Source organism: Microtus oregoni, unplaced genomic scaffold (assembly GCF_018167655.1).
Source record: "Microtus oregoni isolate MIOR12 unplaced genomic scaffold, Mior012 000008F_ref0000371, whole genome shotgun sequence".
Lineage (NCBI taxonomy): Eukaryota > Metazoa > Chordata > Mammalia > Rodentia > Cricetidae > Microtus > Microtus oregoni.
Window position 1 is genome coordinate 52,975,899 of NW_024543067.1, and position 14,823 is coordinate 52,990,721.

Here is a 14,823-nt window from a genome sequence, read left to right on the forward strand (position 1 = left end):
TCCGTCCCCATGCTCCTTGTCTCTCTTGACCATTCTACTCAACAGAGCACAGGCCAGGGAATAATTCTGAGCTCCTTTGAGACAGACATTTTTCTTTTTTTTTGGGGGGGGGGGGGATATGTACCATCTTTCCGAATTATAGAAACTGAATCAAATCAAGTTAATATTGGAGCAGTAGCAGAGAACTTGTCTGGGAAAGGACTGCTGCTGACAGCATTCGGGTGGAACTCAGCCGCCCTTGGGCCCTGTGGACCTGGGAAATCCCAGGTTAGCCGCGAGTTCATTGAATCCGCCTGTCACACCCTTTCCTATCTAATCTTTGGCTGACTTCATCCATATAAATGTACTTTTCATCAGTCTGACCTCACACATACCTTGCCCCACAAACCCTCCACAGAGAAGTCACAGACTTGGCGAATGCCCTTAGTGTTTCCATTTTTTCTTTATTTTGTGGTTTTTTTTGTTGTTGTTTTGCAGACAGGGTCCAGCCTAGACTGGACTCAAATTCATGATGCCCTGTTTGGTGGGATTACAGCCATGTGCCTGCCACCCACACCTGCTATGCTTGCATTTCTGAAATCGCGTGTCCTATTCCGACCCCAATCGCTATCCTTCCGGCCCAGTCACTCTATTGCCTCTATTTCATATACTCTGTAGCCCATGGAATCACTCAGTTCGTTGAGAAGGCAGCATTTTCTTTCACAGATTCTATCTTAATCAGTCTTGGCCTGTCTCAGGAGAGAGAAAGGAAGCAGCGAAGGCGGCCTTCTGCTTGGTCAGTTGTTAGGGTTGGAGCTGACCCTGAAGCTCAGTAGGGAGGGGGGAGGAAGGGAGAAGGGTTAGCTGGGTTAGGGGCCTCCAGAGAAGCTGGCCAGAACAATTGAGAACAAAGGCTGGACACTCTTCCGCTGAGGCCCAGAGCCTGGCCTTGGCCTTCCGTGAACAGCTCTAGGAAATGGCTGAGATTCCAGATTTGAAAGGAAGAGGCTGGTAAACAGGAGCCGGGCTGAGAAGAGAGCAGCCTCTCTGGGTTTTAGGGAGGGGCCAACCTAGTCATCTGGGTGCCACAAAGCTTGTTTGCTTATGTAGATGCAGAGGAGAGGTGTCGGTCAGGCAAGACGCTGAGAAGGCTTCCTTCCAACCATCTTTGCGAGGCCTGAAACTCAGCCCCGCTGATGATGCTTCAGACAGCTTCATTGATAGGATGCGCATAAAAATCAGCCAAACGGATTGCCACTCATGTGTCAACACTGTCTGGGTTAAGTAGTTTTATGTCTAATCTCATTCCATTTTTACTCTAGATCTCAAGGTGGGATATATTACTAATATTCCCAATATACAGAGAAGGGAACTGACTTTGAGGATGAAGGAATCTGCCCAAGACCCCACAGAAGTAATTTTCAAATCTTTTGGGGAAAAAAAAAACGTAGACACGGTCCATGGGGTTTTCACACCTTGTTTTCAAGGTTCTGGGTCATTCCTGTGTTCTAGTCTCCTGAGGCTCAGTCTATCTGTTCCTAGCGAATGGACCAAGAATACATACTGCTCCCCTTCCTCATTGATTTCTTGGCTTGCAACCCCTTTGGACTCTGTCTTCAGCTCCTCACTCCTCTATGTGAGACTCCACCTCTGATCCTCATCTCCCTATTAGGTGGTTGTCCAATGGAAAAGCATAAACTTCAAATAGAGCTGTGGGGTTGGAGGAGTAAGAGTGTGGATACTATTATGGTCAGTGTGAGGATTTCATTTAAGAAACCCTAAATCAGACGTGAGGTGGTGTCCAGGGTTACAGCTAAAGTGTAGAGGTCTGAGAGTTTCTCACCTCTGGTCCCCTCCCAGTTCTAAGGCACGGAGGGCCAGGCAGGAAGCATCCGTTTCCTCAAAGCCGCTTCCCTACTGGGACAGAGTCTCAGTCACAAACAACTACCGCCACCCACCCCTCCCCTCCTTCCCTTACTGCTGTGAGCTCGGAGCAGTGGGACAAAGTGCGTGGGACAAGGAAAGCAGCTGAGGGAAGCCATGGGCTCTGGAGGAGTGGGGCTCATGGGGACTGGGTGGCCTCTGCCTCTACTGCTTCTTCTCATCGTAGGTGAGTGGGGCCCTCCCTCTTCTAGTCCACGCTCCTGGACTCCTGGCTGGATTCATGGCCCGGATCCCAGGCCAGCAGAACAAAAGAGGATCTCTTGTCATTAGCACTGGGAAAAACAACGACGGTGGTGGTGGTGGGTTGTGGGCATGGGCATGGCTGTGTTCACAGAGACAGCTGTGTAGACCCTAGCCTGAGGACGCTGACCCTCTCCCCTCCCGCTAGCTATTTGGAAATAGATGTCCGGTAATATAAGCCAATCGGGCAGACTCCTACACAAGACGCAGAAGGGTGCAGTTCAGGGAGTCTCTCCCTTCTAGGAGGCAAGGCTCTGGATTCGTCACCTCAGATCCTAGTTCACCCCCAAGACCAGCTACTTCAGGGCTCTGGCCCAGCCACGATGAGTTGCAGAGCCTCGGGCCAACCGCCTCCCACTATCCGCTGGCTGCTGAATGGACAGCCCCTCAGCATGGAGACCCCAGACCTACACTACCTTCTGCCTGATGGGACTCTCCTGCTACATTGGCCTGCTGTCCAGGGACGCCCCCAACATGACCAGAACAGCCTCTCAGCACTCCTGGGTGTCTACACTTGTGAGGCCAGCAACCCGCTGGGCACAGCCGTGAGCCGGGGTGCTAGGCTGTCTGTGACTGGTGAGGCTTGGGAGGGTAGGCCCAGGGTGAAGCAAAGCTAGGTTGAACTGCTCGTGTCCAGGGAAATACGAGGGGTTATCTGTAAAGGGAGGCCTGGCCTGGCGGAGGTGGAGGGGAGGATCCTTGGGAGGGAGAACTAGGTTAAGTTGGACATAGAAGGCCAAGGAAATGGGTATAGCTGGGTATAGCAGAATGGGGTAGGCAAGCTAGGAGATGCCAAAGAGGGACTCGGGGGAGGGAAGACATGATTCCTATTGACCTGATGTTCTCCTAACAGTCCTTCAGGAGGACTTCCAGATCCAGCCTCGGGACACAGTGGCCGTGGTGGGTGAGCGGTTGGTTCTTGAGTGTCAGCCACCCTGGGGCTACCCAAATCCTTCAGTCTCGTGGTGGAAAGATGGGAGACCCCTGTCCCTACAGCCAGGGAGGCACGCAGTAAGTGAAGCCCCCGTTCCCGGGAACTGCTTTTCCCATACTTCATCATGTCCTGGGCACACCAAGCAACTGACATGCTCTCCGGGGACATGTTCCCTGGCAGGTCTGAGACCTCAGGTTGCTCTCCAGCCTCTGAGCTTTCCCTCACATTGAAGCCTTCACGGAGTATCTGTACCGACAGGTGGCTGGGGGTTTCCTGACGGTGGCAAGAGCAGAGAAGAATGACACGGGGACCTATATGTGTATGGCCACCAACAGTGCAGGACAACGGGAGAGCCGAGCAGCCAGGGTGTCTGTCTGGGGTAAGAACAGGAGTCAGCTGAGAGCCGACAGAAGGGCTCAGGAGATAATTCAGTGGGTCAAGAGCTTGCTTCACGTATGTGAAGGCTTGAGTTCAGATCCCTGCACCCACATAAAAGCTGAGCCTGGCAGGGTGTGTCTATAATCCAGGTACTGGGGTGGAGTGGAAACAGGTGGGTTCCAGAAGCCAGCCAGCCAGTCTTTTGTGGTGAAATCCAGGCTCAATAAGAGATCCTGTCTCAAAGGGGGGGGGGGGACAATAAGGAGAGCAATAATAAAGACTCTATTGTCAACTTTTGGTTTCTATATGCACACTCACCCAAGTGCAAATGTATGAGCATATACTTAAACCCACACAAAACATCCAAGGTAAGAAAGGGGACTCCAATTTGTGAGGTGGTCAGTTATGGGGTTTGGGTATATGGGGCTCAGCCTAGGATTGAGATCCAAGTAGTGAGGCCTCCTTGTGTGAGGCTAGAATGGATACAGGAGTATTCTAGACCTGATCTGGGAGACAAATTTGTCCATGCTGAAGGTGTGTTCCTCTCCTCCATCCCACCCTCGTGTTCCTCTACAGAGTCACAGAACCACAAGGAATATTTGGAACTTCTGGCTGTTCGCATCCAATTGGAAAACGTGACCCTGCTGAACCCGGAACCTGTGAAAGGCCCCAAGCCTGGACCAACTGTGTGGCTCAGCTGGAAGGTGAGGCAGAGGATCCAGGAAGTGAGAACCCATCCAGATGAGGGCTCTCACGAACTCCCCAAGCACTTATCCCTACTCCAACCTCTTCCCAGGTGAGCGGCCCTGCTGCGCCTGCTGAGTCCTACACAGCCGTGTTCAGGGCCCAGAGGAACCCCAGGGACCAGGGATCTCCATGGACAGAGGTGCTTCTGCGTGGCTTGCAGAGTGCAGAGCTTGGGGGCCTCCGCTGGGGCCAAGACTACGAGTTCAAAGTGAGACCGTCCACTGGCCGGGCTCGAGGCCCCGATAGCAACGTGCTGCTCCTGAGGGTGCCGGAACAAGGTCAGGGAAGGAGCCTGATTGACGCTGGGGGGTGGGATGGGTTCTTATCTATCCCTGTCCCATCTGGACATGCTGGGGGTGGGTGTCCAGGTGACTTCTTCTGCATGGTGAAGCAAACAGCTGTAAGAAGTGTCATTCCTTGTAGAACTCTGATCCTCCATCCCCCCAGTGCCACTCCTGACCCTCACATGGTGTCCTCTCCTTTAGCGGTTCTGTCTCTTCCTTTTCTGCAGTGCCCAGTGCCCCGCCTCAAGAAGTGACCCTAAAGCCTGGCAATAGTAGCGTCCTTGTGAGCTGGGCTCCACCACCTCCTGAAAACCACAATGGTGTCATCCGTGGATACCAGGTAGTCTCTACAAAATGATGCTGACCTGCATACTCCTCTCCCCTCGAGTCCCACATATCTTTGCTTTGGCTGCTACAAAACAGCATCTGAGCCCCCCAAAAAAGAAGAAATTTTGCTTTTGTGGAACATATGTAAAAGGGCCTACTTAGTCCTCCAGATCTTGTCAAGTGTTTTATAAGCTGCTGTCTCATTTCTTCTCACCAACAGCCTAGGTTTTTACCTCCAATTTATACACGGAAAGGCAGATTATGATCATAGATGGAAGAAACAGAACAGAAATCAAACGTTAGGCTGATTTGATCAAATCAAAACTTAAACAGGGTCAGACCTAAGTCTTTAAGCAGGCATGTGTGTACTGGACTGGCAAGAAAAGAATCACCTGGGAACTTGTTAGGAAGGCAGACTCGCAGGTTCTTTCCCAGGTTCCCTGAATCAGAAAGTGAAAACTGAGCTTGGTACCTCTTTTTCACCAAGCCTCGAGGTCACTCGAAAGCACCATGAACCACTGGTCCTGGGTACATTTTGGCAGATTATCTTTGCCATTCTGTCGTCTAGAAAGAAGTCTCTCACTTGGTAGAGGAGGAGGCATAGGGACTGTGGTGTTGTTTTGTTGGTCAGCCCCCAGGAAGATGTCAGGCTTAGGAGGACCGCACGGCCATCTGCAGATGAAGGGCTTGTTGCTGGGATGGTCCTAGGGCCAGTGGCTCACCTTCGTTTGTGCCCCAGGTGTGGAACCTGGGCAATACCTCACTGCCCGCTGCCAACTGGACTGTCATGGGTGAACAGACCCAGCTGGAGATCTCCACACGAGTGCCAGGCTCCTACTGTGTACAAGTGGCTGCAGTCACTGGTGCCGGGGCCGGAGAGCCCAGTAGCCCTGTCTGCCTCTTTTTAGGTGAGAGAAAGGTCTTATCCATATCCTCAGCCCCCATGTCATCCTCCTGTCTCTGTTCCTGTTACACCTCCAGCTCCTCTCTCTTGTCTCTGGGTCCCCCATTGCCCCACTGGCCCTCTCTCTGAGCTCCACTTCCCATACAGAGCAGGCCATGGAGCAGTCGGCTCGAGACCCCAGTAAACATGCTTTCTGGACCCTGGATCAGCTGAGAGCCATCTTGAGAAGACCAGAAGTCATTGCCAGTGTTGCTGTCCTGCTCTTGCTGCTGCTCTTAGGCCTTGCTGTGTGTATCTACAGACGCCACAAAGCTCGGGTGCACCTGGGGCCAGGTGAGAGGGGAGAACTCGTGTGTATAGATAGATCTCCCTGGGTCCAGACAGAATAGCACAGGGGCTTCGATCTCTAGAAAGACTCTGGGATCTTCGTTTATCTGTCCCTCCCGTTTTTTTCCAGGTCTGTACAGATACACCAGTGAGGATGCCATTTTAAAACACAGGTGAGAGGCCACGAAGGAGTCCCGAGGAAGGGCAGAGAGGTCAGGGTGAGTGGAGTCTCAGCAGAGAACTGGATGGCGTTTCAGCCTACCCCCCCTACCAGGCAGCTTAGGATCCTCGTACCTGAAGCCCTCCTGGACTCTGTGTGACAATGACTCTCTTTCACTGTAGCCCCTGGGCAACCAAGCAACCTGAATCATAAAACCTAAATGTTTTTGCCAAGGGCTTCAGAGTTGACCTCCTGGCCACCTAGCTGTTGTTCTTGTCGCCTACTCTCGCTACTCCTGCTGTTAAGTGACTAGTAACTGGCAGGAGATGGCCAGCTCTAGTGCCTTGATTCCCTTGTGTTCCCAGTGTCTACCTGACAGTGTTTTTGCATTCTGTATATTGTCTGTCTCTTGAGACATCCACTTGTCTTGCACAAGCTGTACACTTCCAGCAGGGGGCGATCAGCACCTAGGTCATAGATCCTTACTCATTGTTCCAAACCAGGGCCCAACAATAGGTACCTCGGCTCCAACTGCTTGATTACCAGAGCTAGTCTGTACTCATGAGACAAGATCCTAATAAAACAAAAAGTAATTCTCTCTACAGCCCCCCTACCCCCACAACATTGACTGCGTTTCACAGTATAAAACATTTCATTGTCAACTTCATTAGTCTTTGTGCTTTGGGTCTGAATTATTTAAGAAGCATTTATTGAGTACCTACTGTGTACTGGATACATCCCCCCACCCCACCCCCGGGCTGCCAGGTTCCTTTCAACAAGGTTCCAGGCTGCCTGGCATCATGGCTTGAGTTTTTCCTTTCTCTCTCTGACTTCTCTCTTCCAGTTATCTCCTGCCTTCTGAACTTTGTCAGCTCTGCTTCCCTGGGACAGCTTCCTTTGTTCTCAAGAACAATTCTGTTCAGATCAGTTCATCCATTCCTTTGGAATAGTCTCCACCCACCAGAAACTGGCAGACAGGCAGAGACAGGCAGGAGAATGACCTGGAGTTGGATGTATTGTATGACCCAGACACAGGGAGGGGGCTAGAGAATCCAAAGAAAGAGGAGCCCACACATATCCTATGGAGAAGAGTGTGGAGTGGGAGGAATCACTTGCTCTATTCCCAGGGAAACATAAACTGTGGTTCTGACTGGGATATATGGAATCAGAACAGAGGACAAGGTTGGAAAGCCACTGTGGCATAGGAGATACCGAGGCAGGCGTCTGAACTCTATCTTGGTAAAGAGGGAGTGACTGAAGGCTCTAGGCAGAAAAGTCGTTTTATCAAAGTCGCTGCTCTTGAAGGATTATTCAGGTTTCTGGAAACCAAGAATCACCACAGCAAACTTCTATTCTGCCAGCAGAGGGACTTAGAATTTCCTTGGCTCAGCTCACAGCACCAGTCTTATATGTAGGCTCTCTTTGTTGCTACTTAACAGTTGAGGAAACAGCGTGGCTCAGAGAGACTATTAGATTTATTCCTTTGGGTTGTACAGCTAAACTATGGCAGGCAGGGATTTCCAGTCCATGTTTGCCTGGCTCTATTTTGTTCTTTTCATCTCTGTATCCATAACCGGTCTCTCTCCTAAGATCCCCCCTCCCCAGCTCTGGACAACTCAGATAGAAAGATCAGGGGCACCAGATCAGAGGACCAAACACTCATTTCTTCTCCCACTGCTGTCCTCAAAGTGGAAGTCTTAACTAATTTGATTCCTATTCCCCACTACCCCAGGATGGACCACAGTGACTCCCCGTGGCTGGCAGACACCTGGCGTTCCACCTCTGGCTCCCGAGACCTCAGCAGCAGCAGCAGCCTCAGCAGTCGGCTGGGAGTGGACCCTCGGGACCCACTGGATGGCAGGCGCTCCTGTGACTATGCCTCCTGAAGAGGGATCCCGGGGATGGAGAGGGAGGACAGAGTGTAATGTCCTCACCATAACTCCTTTTGTGTCCTTTATGGCAGTGATCTCCTGGGACCCCCGGAGCCCTGGTGTGCCCCTGCTTCCTGACACCAGCACTTTTTACGGCTCCCTCATCGCGGAGCAACCCTCCAGTCCTCCAGCGCGGCCAAGCCCCCAGACACCAGCTGCTAGGCGCCTTCCATCCAAGTTGGCCGGAACCTCCAGCCCTTGGGCCAGCTCAGATAGTCTCTGCAGCCGCAGGGGACTCTATTCCCCGCGCATGTCTCTGGCCCCTGCAGAGGTTTGGAAAGCCAAAAAGAAGCAAGGTAAGAGTGGTGAGAAAAGCCATGTTCTGGGACAGATGAGGGTGGGATTAAGGAGAGGTCCGCTGACCTTAAACTGAGTGAGGGCTGAGCACCATCCCCAATCTCCCATTATCTCCCAGTGGACTCAAACCTCTAACTCCACCCACGGAGCACTCAGCTGGGTGTACCCTCACCACGGGGTTTCTCTAGAGCAGTGGGCCTTGGCTCTGCAGTCAAGTTGACTTAGAGAACATTTAACAAGCGCCATTACATGCCAGGCGTGGGGGATACAAGACACATGAGGCACGCAGGTTTCCTTCTTACGAACTCCATCTGTGCTGACCAACAAACTGGAGCCTGGCCTAAGGTCACCAGAGCTGGGAAGAGCCTCAGGTTTTCCAGAACGTGTACCCCACACGTTATACACTATCTGCTTGGGACCTGACTCTCAGTTAGCTTCTTAGAGGGCAGTGTGTGTATGCACAGATTCTGGACTAGCAGACCGTCCAAGGATGAAAACATCCTTCGAGAGACGCTGGGCCCAGTCCACTGTAATAAGAAGAGATACCTATAATACTTTTGGAACGGATTTAACTCGTTACTCCCAGCTGCCTGTTTTGACATCCCAGAAGGGGACAATGACAATCTCCACTTCTCAAACGACTCCCAGTGGCTAGCTGCTTTTCTTATTTGTTGTCATTTTTGCTCCCCGAGGTGGACGTGGCTTCTCTAAATTTACACAGAGGAAAAGATTGACAGAATATTGGGTAACTTGTTCAAAATTACAAAATAAGCTGTAGAGCTCAACTTTGAAGCCAGGGGGATCTGTCTCTCAAGGCTACCGACTTCCCTGGGAATCACTTAGGAAGGTCCTTGCTTTGGAGACATGGCACAGCACTCTGCCTGCTGTCGTTCGGACTTTCTGAACTGCTCGGAGAGACTTGGCAGATGTTGTTTTCGAGCAGAACAAACCCAACTTCAGTAAAAAAGACACGGGTGGATTAAGAGTAATTAATACGGGCCCTTTTCTGTGGCTGTAAATATTAATAAGCTGCCCCTCTTTCTCATTTTGCTCGGGGCTATTGCATTATCAATCTTGAGTGGTAATGAAATGCTAACTAGAAAGAGATGGGGTCATAAACTCAGCAGTGAAGCCATCAGTCGGCATGCATTGGGTCCTGGATTTAATCCTCAAAACCAAGCAAACAAACAAACAAAAGTTCCTGCACAGAGAGCCACAAGGACTTCAGCGAAATGTATACTCTCTCTTGGAACGTTAACAGTTCTAGAAAAAGATGAACTATTTTCTACAGCCACTTATTTCTCTCCTCCCTTCCTCTCTCCTTCTCTCCCTCCTTCCTTCCTTTTTCCCCTTTGATGGTAAAGTTTGAACCCAGGGCTTCATACATGCTAAGCATGTGCTCTACTTTGAGCTATACCCTCATTTTTACAACCATTTCATGGGAAGCATCCAGTTCTGCCAAGGTGCTTCCTAGTCTGAGGATGAGGTTTTCACTTGGCTCTGTCTCACCTTGCTCCCATCTCCCCAGTCAAGAAACAGTCAAGTATCTCAGGACAAGGCAATGTGAGAAGTGAACACTGTCAAAAGATTCTCTCTAAGAAGAGGGGTATTTGTGTTCACGGGGCAGAGATTGAGGAGCAGTGTGAGGGAACAGAGATCAGGAAAACTGGAGTGCACACAGTCCAAGAAAAGAGAGCTGGTTTTGGAAGCATCTTTCTGGAGCCAGGAGCTTTACAGTCTGTTGTTATTGAATCCTCAACACCATCCTTCGAAGTGGTTGCTTACAAATGAACTTGACATTCAGAAAGCTTGATGCATTTCACTGAGGTCACACAGCTAAACACTCAGAGCTCTTTCTAGCTTAGTAGGCTGGAGAAAGATGGGGGCAGAGAGAAGCAGTTTTCTCTCTCTTTTAGGTCGAAGATTTAAGGTCCCAAGGACTTGATGACTACTCGGGGTAAAGACAGGGCCTGAGATTAGGGTCTGAAAAGCCCACTCTCTCTGTCCATAACAGCCATCTTTCCCTTGTAGAGCTGCACCAAGCCAACAGCTCCCCACTGCTCCGGGGTGGCCACCCCATGGAAATCTGGGCCTGGGAGTTGGGAAGCAAAGTCTCCAAGAACCTTTCGCAGAGCCCAGGTGAGAGGGGATCCCTAAGGGAGAAGTGAGGGTTAAGGCAGATTTTCAGGCCCACCAGTCCAGCCCCTTTGGGTTCTGCTGTGGCGTGTGTGTGAGTGTGTGTAGTGTGCATGTGTGATGTGTGTGTGCACATGTGTGGTGTGTGGTGTGGGTGTGGTGTGGGTGTGTAGTGTATGTATAGTGTGTGTACATGTGGTGTATGTGGTGTGTATATGTGTGGTATGTGTGTGGTGTGTGTTAGTGTGGTATGCGTGTGTATGTGTGTGTGTGTATATGTGTGTGTGTGTGTATGCTGGTGTGTAACCAAGTGGGCTGGGCAGTAATCCAGGTCTGAGCAGGCTGGCATCTGGACTTCATGAGATTTTAGAGATTCTTTTGTTCTCAGGCCCAAAGTCTTGTTCCCCAGAAGCCGTCCCCCGAACTGTGGCAGCCTGGCGTGCCCCAGGACCACAACTTCAACGCAACTCGAATGAGCTAGCAACTCGTCCACTCCCTCCGACACCCCTTTCTCCTTGTGGAACCCCCAGTCCCGATCCACAGACCCAGTAAGAGGCATGGGTCAGGAAATAGAGTTGGGATGTTGAGGGTGTGGGGCGTGTGCCTGGGATGAGATGTGGACCTGAAGAATGACAAAATGATGACACTAGCCAATCTGCCAATCTCTCTCGTCCCTTAACCAGGTGTGTGGAGAAGCCCCAAGCTCCCTCCTCTGATCCACGGCCAGCAGCCCCTCTCTCCATCCTTAACTCTTCCAGGCCTGCCAGCCCCCAGGTCTCTTTTCTCTCTTGTCCCAGCCCAGCTTCTAGCAACCTGTCCAGCTCCTCACTGTCATCCTTGGAGGAGGATCAGGACAGTGTACTCACCCCTGAGGAGGTGGCCCTGTGCCTAGAGCTCAGTGATGGGGAAGAGACACCCAGGTGAGGATCCCGGGTGAATGGAAACTAAGCGTACTGGGGAGCACACAAACCTGCCTCAGCTGCCCTGTCCCTGCTGCTGTGCCTTAACCAGTGTGCTGTCTCCACTTCTGCCTTTTAGGAACAGTGTATCTCCTATGCCAAGAGCTCCTTCGCCCCCAACAACCTATGGCTATATCAGTATCCCAACATCCTCAGGACTGGCAGACATGGGCAGAGCTGGTGTGGGGGTGGGGTCTGAGGTTGGGAACTTACTGTGCCCACCTCGGCCCTGCCCCACCCCTACCCCCAGCGAGGGCTCCCTGGCCAACGGTTGGGGCTCAGCTTCTGAGGACAATGCTCCCAGCGCCAGGGCCAGCTTGGTCAGCTCTTCTGACGGCTCCTTCCTTGCAGACACTCACTTTGCCCGTGCCCTGGCAGTGGCTGTGGATAGCTTTGGTTTTGGTCTGGAGTCCAGGGAAGCTGACTGTGTCTTCACTGGTATGTGGGGCCACCTGCCTCCTTTAGAGTGGACATAGCTCCCTTTCTCTCTAAGTCAAGGCTTCCTGTCCTTCGTTGCCCTCACAGTCACTTGAACAATTCGTATTGTCAGGCAGTGGTGGCACTAGTTCCAACCTTGTGGGGCAGAGTCAGGCGGATCTCTGGGAGTTTGAGGCCAGTCTGGACTACAGAGTGAGTGCCAGGACAGGCTCCAAAGATACACAGAGAAATCCTGTATCAAAAAACCTATTAGTGTTACTGATGTGGATAGCATATGCCTGAAATCTCAGCATTTGGGAAGATGACACAGAAAAATTATGAATTCCATGCCAGTCTGAGCTACATAGTAAGATTTTATCTCAAAAAGGAGGAAAGGTAGTTTTTCCTGAATGATTGATATGTCCTAGGTACTGGAGGAAATGCTTCCTATGCATTAGTAAGAACTCCAGGAGAAATATTGTCTACCTTTCTCTTCCAAACCAGGAAACATTAGGTCAGACAGATATTTAAACTTGCTCAAGATACCCCACAGATCAAGAACAAATGGTCAAATTCAGCAGGGTGGCCCAACCCCTCCACCTCCAGGACCATTCTATTCCCCAGTCTCTCTCCATGTCAGCAGGAGGTGATTTCACACACACACACACACACACACACACACACACACACACACACGAGATCCTGCATGCCTATCTTACCCTTACTCCACCTTTTGGCCTCAAGAAAAACAACGAGGCTCACAGGAAATGACAGGTCAGAAGTGGCCATCACACAGGGAAGAGGCCACCCAAGACTAGTAAAGGAAGTGTCCAGAAATGGTCTGGAAGGAAATATGTCAAGCTGCTCTGTAAAGAAACACCTGTGTCAGGCCCGGGGGCTGCAGCTGCTGGGACGGATGGACTGAGAGGCCAGGTTACATTTAGGAGGAGTGGCTTAGGTGTACCCTAAACCAGTCCTAAGCTTTCTGCTGTAAATGGGGTCCTTAGGAGCTAAAGGTGGAACCTTCTGCTGACCATCTTCCTCCCTTATCAGATGTTTCCTCACCGCCCTCCCCTCGGGATGACCTCTGCCTGACCCGAAGTTTCTCTCTGCCTCTGTGGGAGTGGAGGCCAGACTGGCTGGAGGATGCTGAGATCAGCCACACCCAGAGGCTGGGGAGGGGGCTGCCTCCCTGGCCTCCTGACTTTAGGGTCCCTTCCCAGCGAAGTCAGCTCAGTGGTGCTGTACCCAAGACTGGTGGTAAGCATCTGGCTGGCTGGCTGGCTGGCTGACATGTGACCCTGGTTGAGAAACTCTGCAGAAGAGTCAAAAGGGAGCCTAGGATCTAGTACTAATTCTATTCTTCTTCAACTTCCAGATTCCTCCTGAATTGTTCCTGAGATAGCCAGAAGGGCATCCAGACCATTCCCCTGTCTGTCCCCAGGCCTTCCCACGGGTGTAGGTCTTGGCCTATGCTTCTCTGTAGTAGAGGTTCATTACCACTGGGCTTCTGGAGAGTTCTGTCACTGGGATTGTTAAAACAAAAAGAAATCAAAACAAACTACGATCTTGGGAAACTTGGATTCCCACTGAGAACAAGACAACATCATCATGACATCAGATTCTCTCCTCACAACCAGGGCATTTGCCCTAAGTGAGCCTGACTCTTGATCTCCCGTCCATGTGGATCATAGGGAGAAGAGAAGCCAACAGTGTCTTCATGAAGGACAGAAATGCTGTTGGAGAGGGCTATGGTGGAGGACACTTAGGAGCCTTCTCATCTATACCTGGACTACGCACTTAGAGGCCAACTCAGTCCTTTTCCCAGCCACACCAGGCAAGGAAGGTAAAGGCGGAAGGTCATGGACACAGTGGGCCCTATCTAGTATCGCAGCCAACACTTCAAAGTTGCATTGGTGGAGCAGACTGAAGGAAAAGAATCAGGAGAACTTGGAACCAAAGCACTAACCTCATGCCATTGTCACTGTGAGCTTCAGAAACTTGATTCTATAAAACTATAGACTTGAGTTCTATGATCTCACTCCTTGGGTTCTGTTTTGGGAAGGGTACCTGCAGAGATGTAAGAGTTACCTGACTACAGAGAGAATCAAGTATTCATTGTCACTCAGGGAATGTCCTCATTTCTGGTCTTCAATTGAAGGGAAAATGAGGTATATCCAGCAAGTTAGGCAGAATGCAGTTGAGAAGAATGGGGGTGTCTAAGGGTCTGTGTGTCTTGGGGAGCCAACTCCTGTTTCCTGCTGTCCCAGCCCTGCTCCCTAAAGTCCAGTTCCAGATGGCATCTTAAAAACAGTCAAACAGCTGAATTCCACAAAAGGTATAATCACCCGGGATGCTTGGCTGTTTAGACAAAACAACGAATCATTGAAAGCCACTAGAGGGCAGGCTACCCGCGTCCGTCCGTCTGTCTCTCTCTCTCTCTCTCTCTCTCTCTCTCTCTCTCTCTCTCTCACACACACACACACACACACACACACACACACACACACACGGTGGGAAAAGTCAGGGACAGAACTCAGGAGTTAGGCCTGTGCTGTAGAGCACCATCATGGCCAGAGAATATACCTCTAGTGTGTGTGAAGGGTGTGTGACTCAGTAGCAGGCTCAGTGTTGCTAGTTCCCTAACCCCAGCACCTCTTTCCGGAGACCACTCAGGAAGTCAAGTGGATGTGACCAGGGAGACCGATTGCTGCGCTATGCTCACAGGTGTAACCAGGGAGACTGATTTCTGAGCCATGCTCACAGGTGTGACCAGGGAGACCGATTTGTGAGCTGTGCTCGGTGAACCATCCTGACTAGATTGCACGGTCCTGAAAGAGCAACGAGTATTCCCGATAT

The 14,823-nt window shown here is 51.1% G+C and overlaps 1 protein-coding gene across 1 annotated transcript; it reads left to right on the forward strand.

The window, feature by feature from the left end:
• The first annotated feature begins 1,981 nt into the window (after positions 1–1,981).
• On the forward strand, positions 1,982–14,083 carry Robo4 (roundabout guidance receptor 4). Its single transcript, XM_041657305.1, has 18 exons — positions 1,982–2,089; positions 2,407–2,739; positions 3,017–3,174; positions 3,356–3,476; positions 4,052–4,179; positions 4,272–4,500; positions 4,734–4,846; positions 5,573–5,741; positions 5,885–6,070; positions 6,195–6,237; positions 7,957–8,093; positions 8,188–8,451; positions 10,484–10,591; positions 10,977–11,136; positions 11,272–11,508; positions 11,627–11,985; positions 13,018–13,224; positions 13,343–14,083. The coding sequence occupies exons 1-18, from the start codon at positions 2,020–2,022 to the stop codon at positions 13,351–13,353; spliced, it is 3,033 nt and encodes a 1,010-aa protein (XP_041513239.1). The 5' UTR covers positions 1,982–2,019; the 3' UTR covers positions 13,354–14,083.
• The last annotated feature ends 740 nt before the right edge of the window (positions 14,084–14,823 follow it).

What these genes read in the sequence shown, in the direction of transcription:
- Robo4 (XM_041657305.1), top strand. Translation starts at nt 2,020, where the DNA reads ATGGGCTCTGGAGGAGTGGGGCTCATGGGGACTGGGTGGCCTCTGCCT. An exon ending in AGCCAGGGTGTCTGTCTGGG is followed by an intron (nt 3,477 to 4,051) that starts GTAAGAACAGGA and finishes GTTCCTCTACAG; the next exon opens with AGTCACAGAACCACAAGGAA. An exon ending in GATGGGGAAGAGACACCCAG is followed by an intron (nt 11,509 to 11,626) that starts GTGAGGATCCCG and finishes TCTGCCTTTTAG; the next exon opens with GAACAGTGTATCTCCTATGC.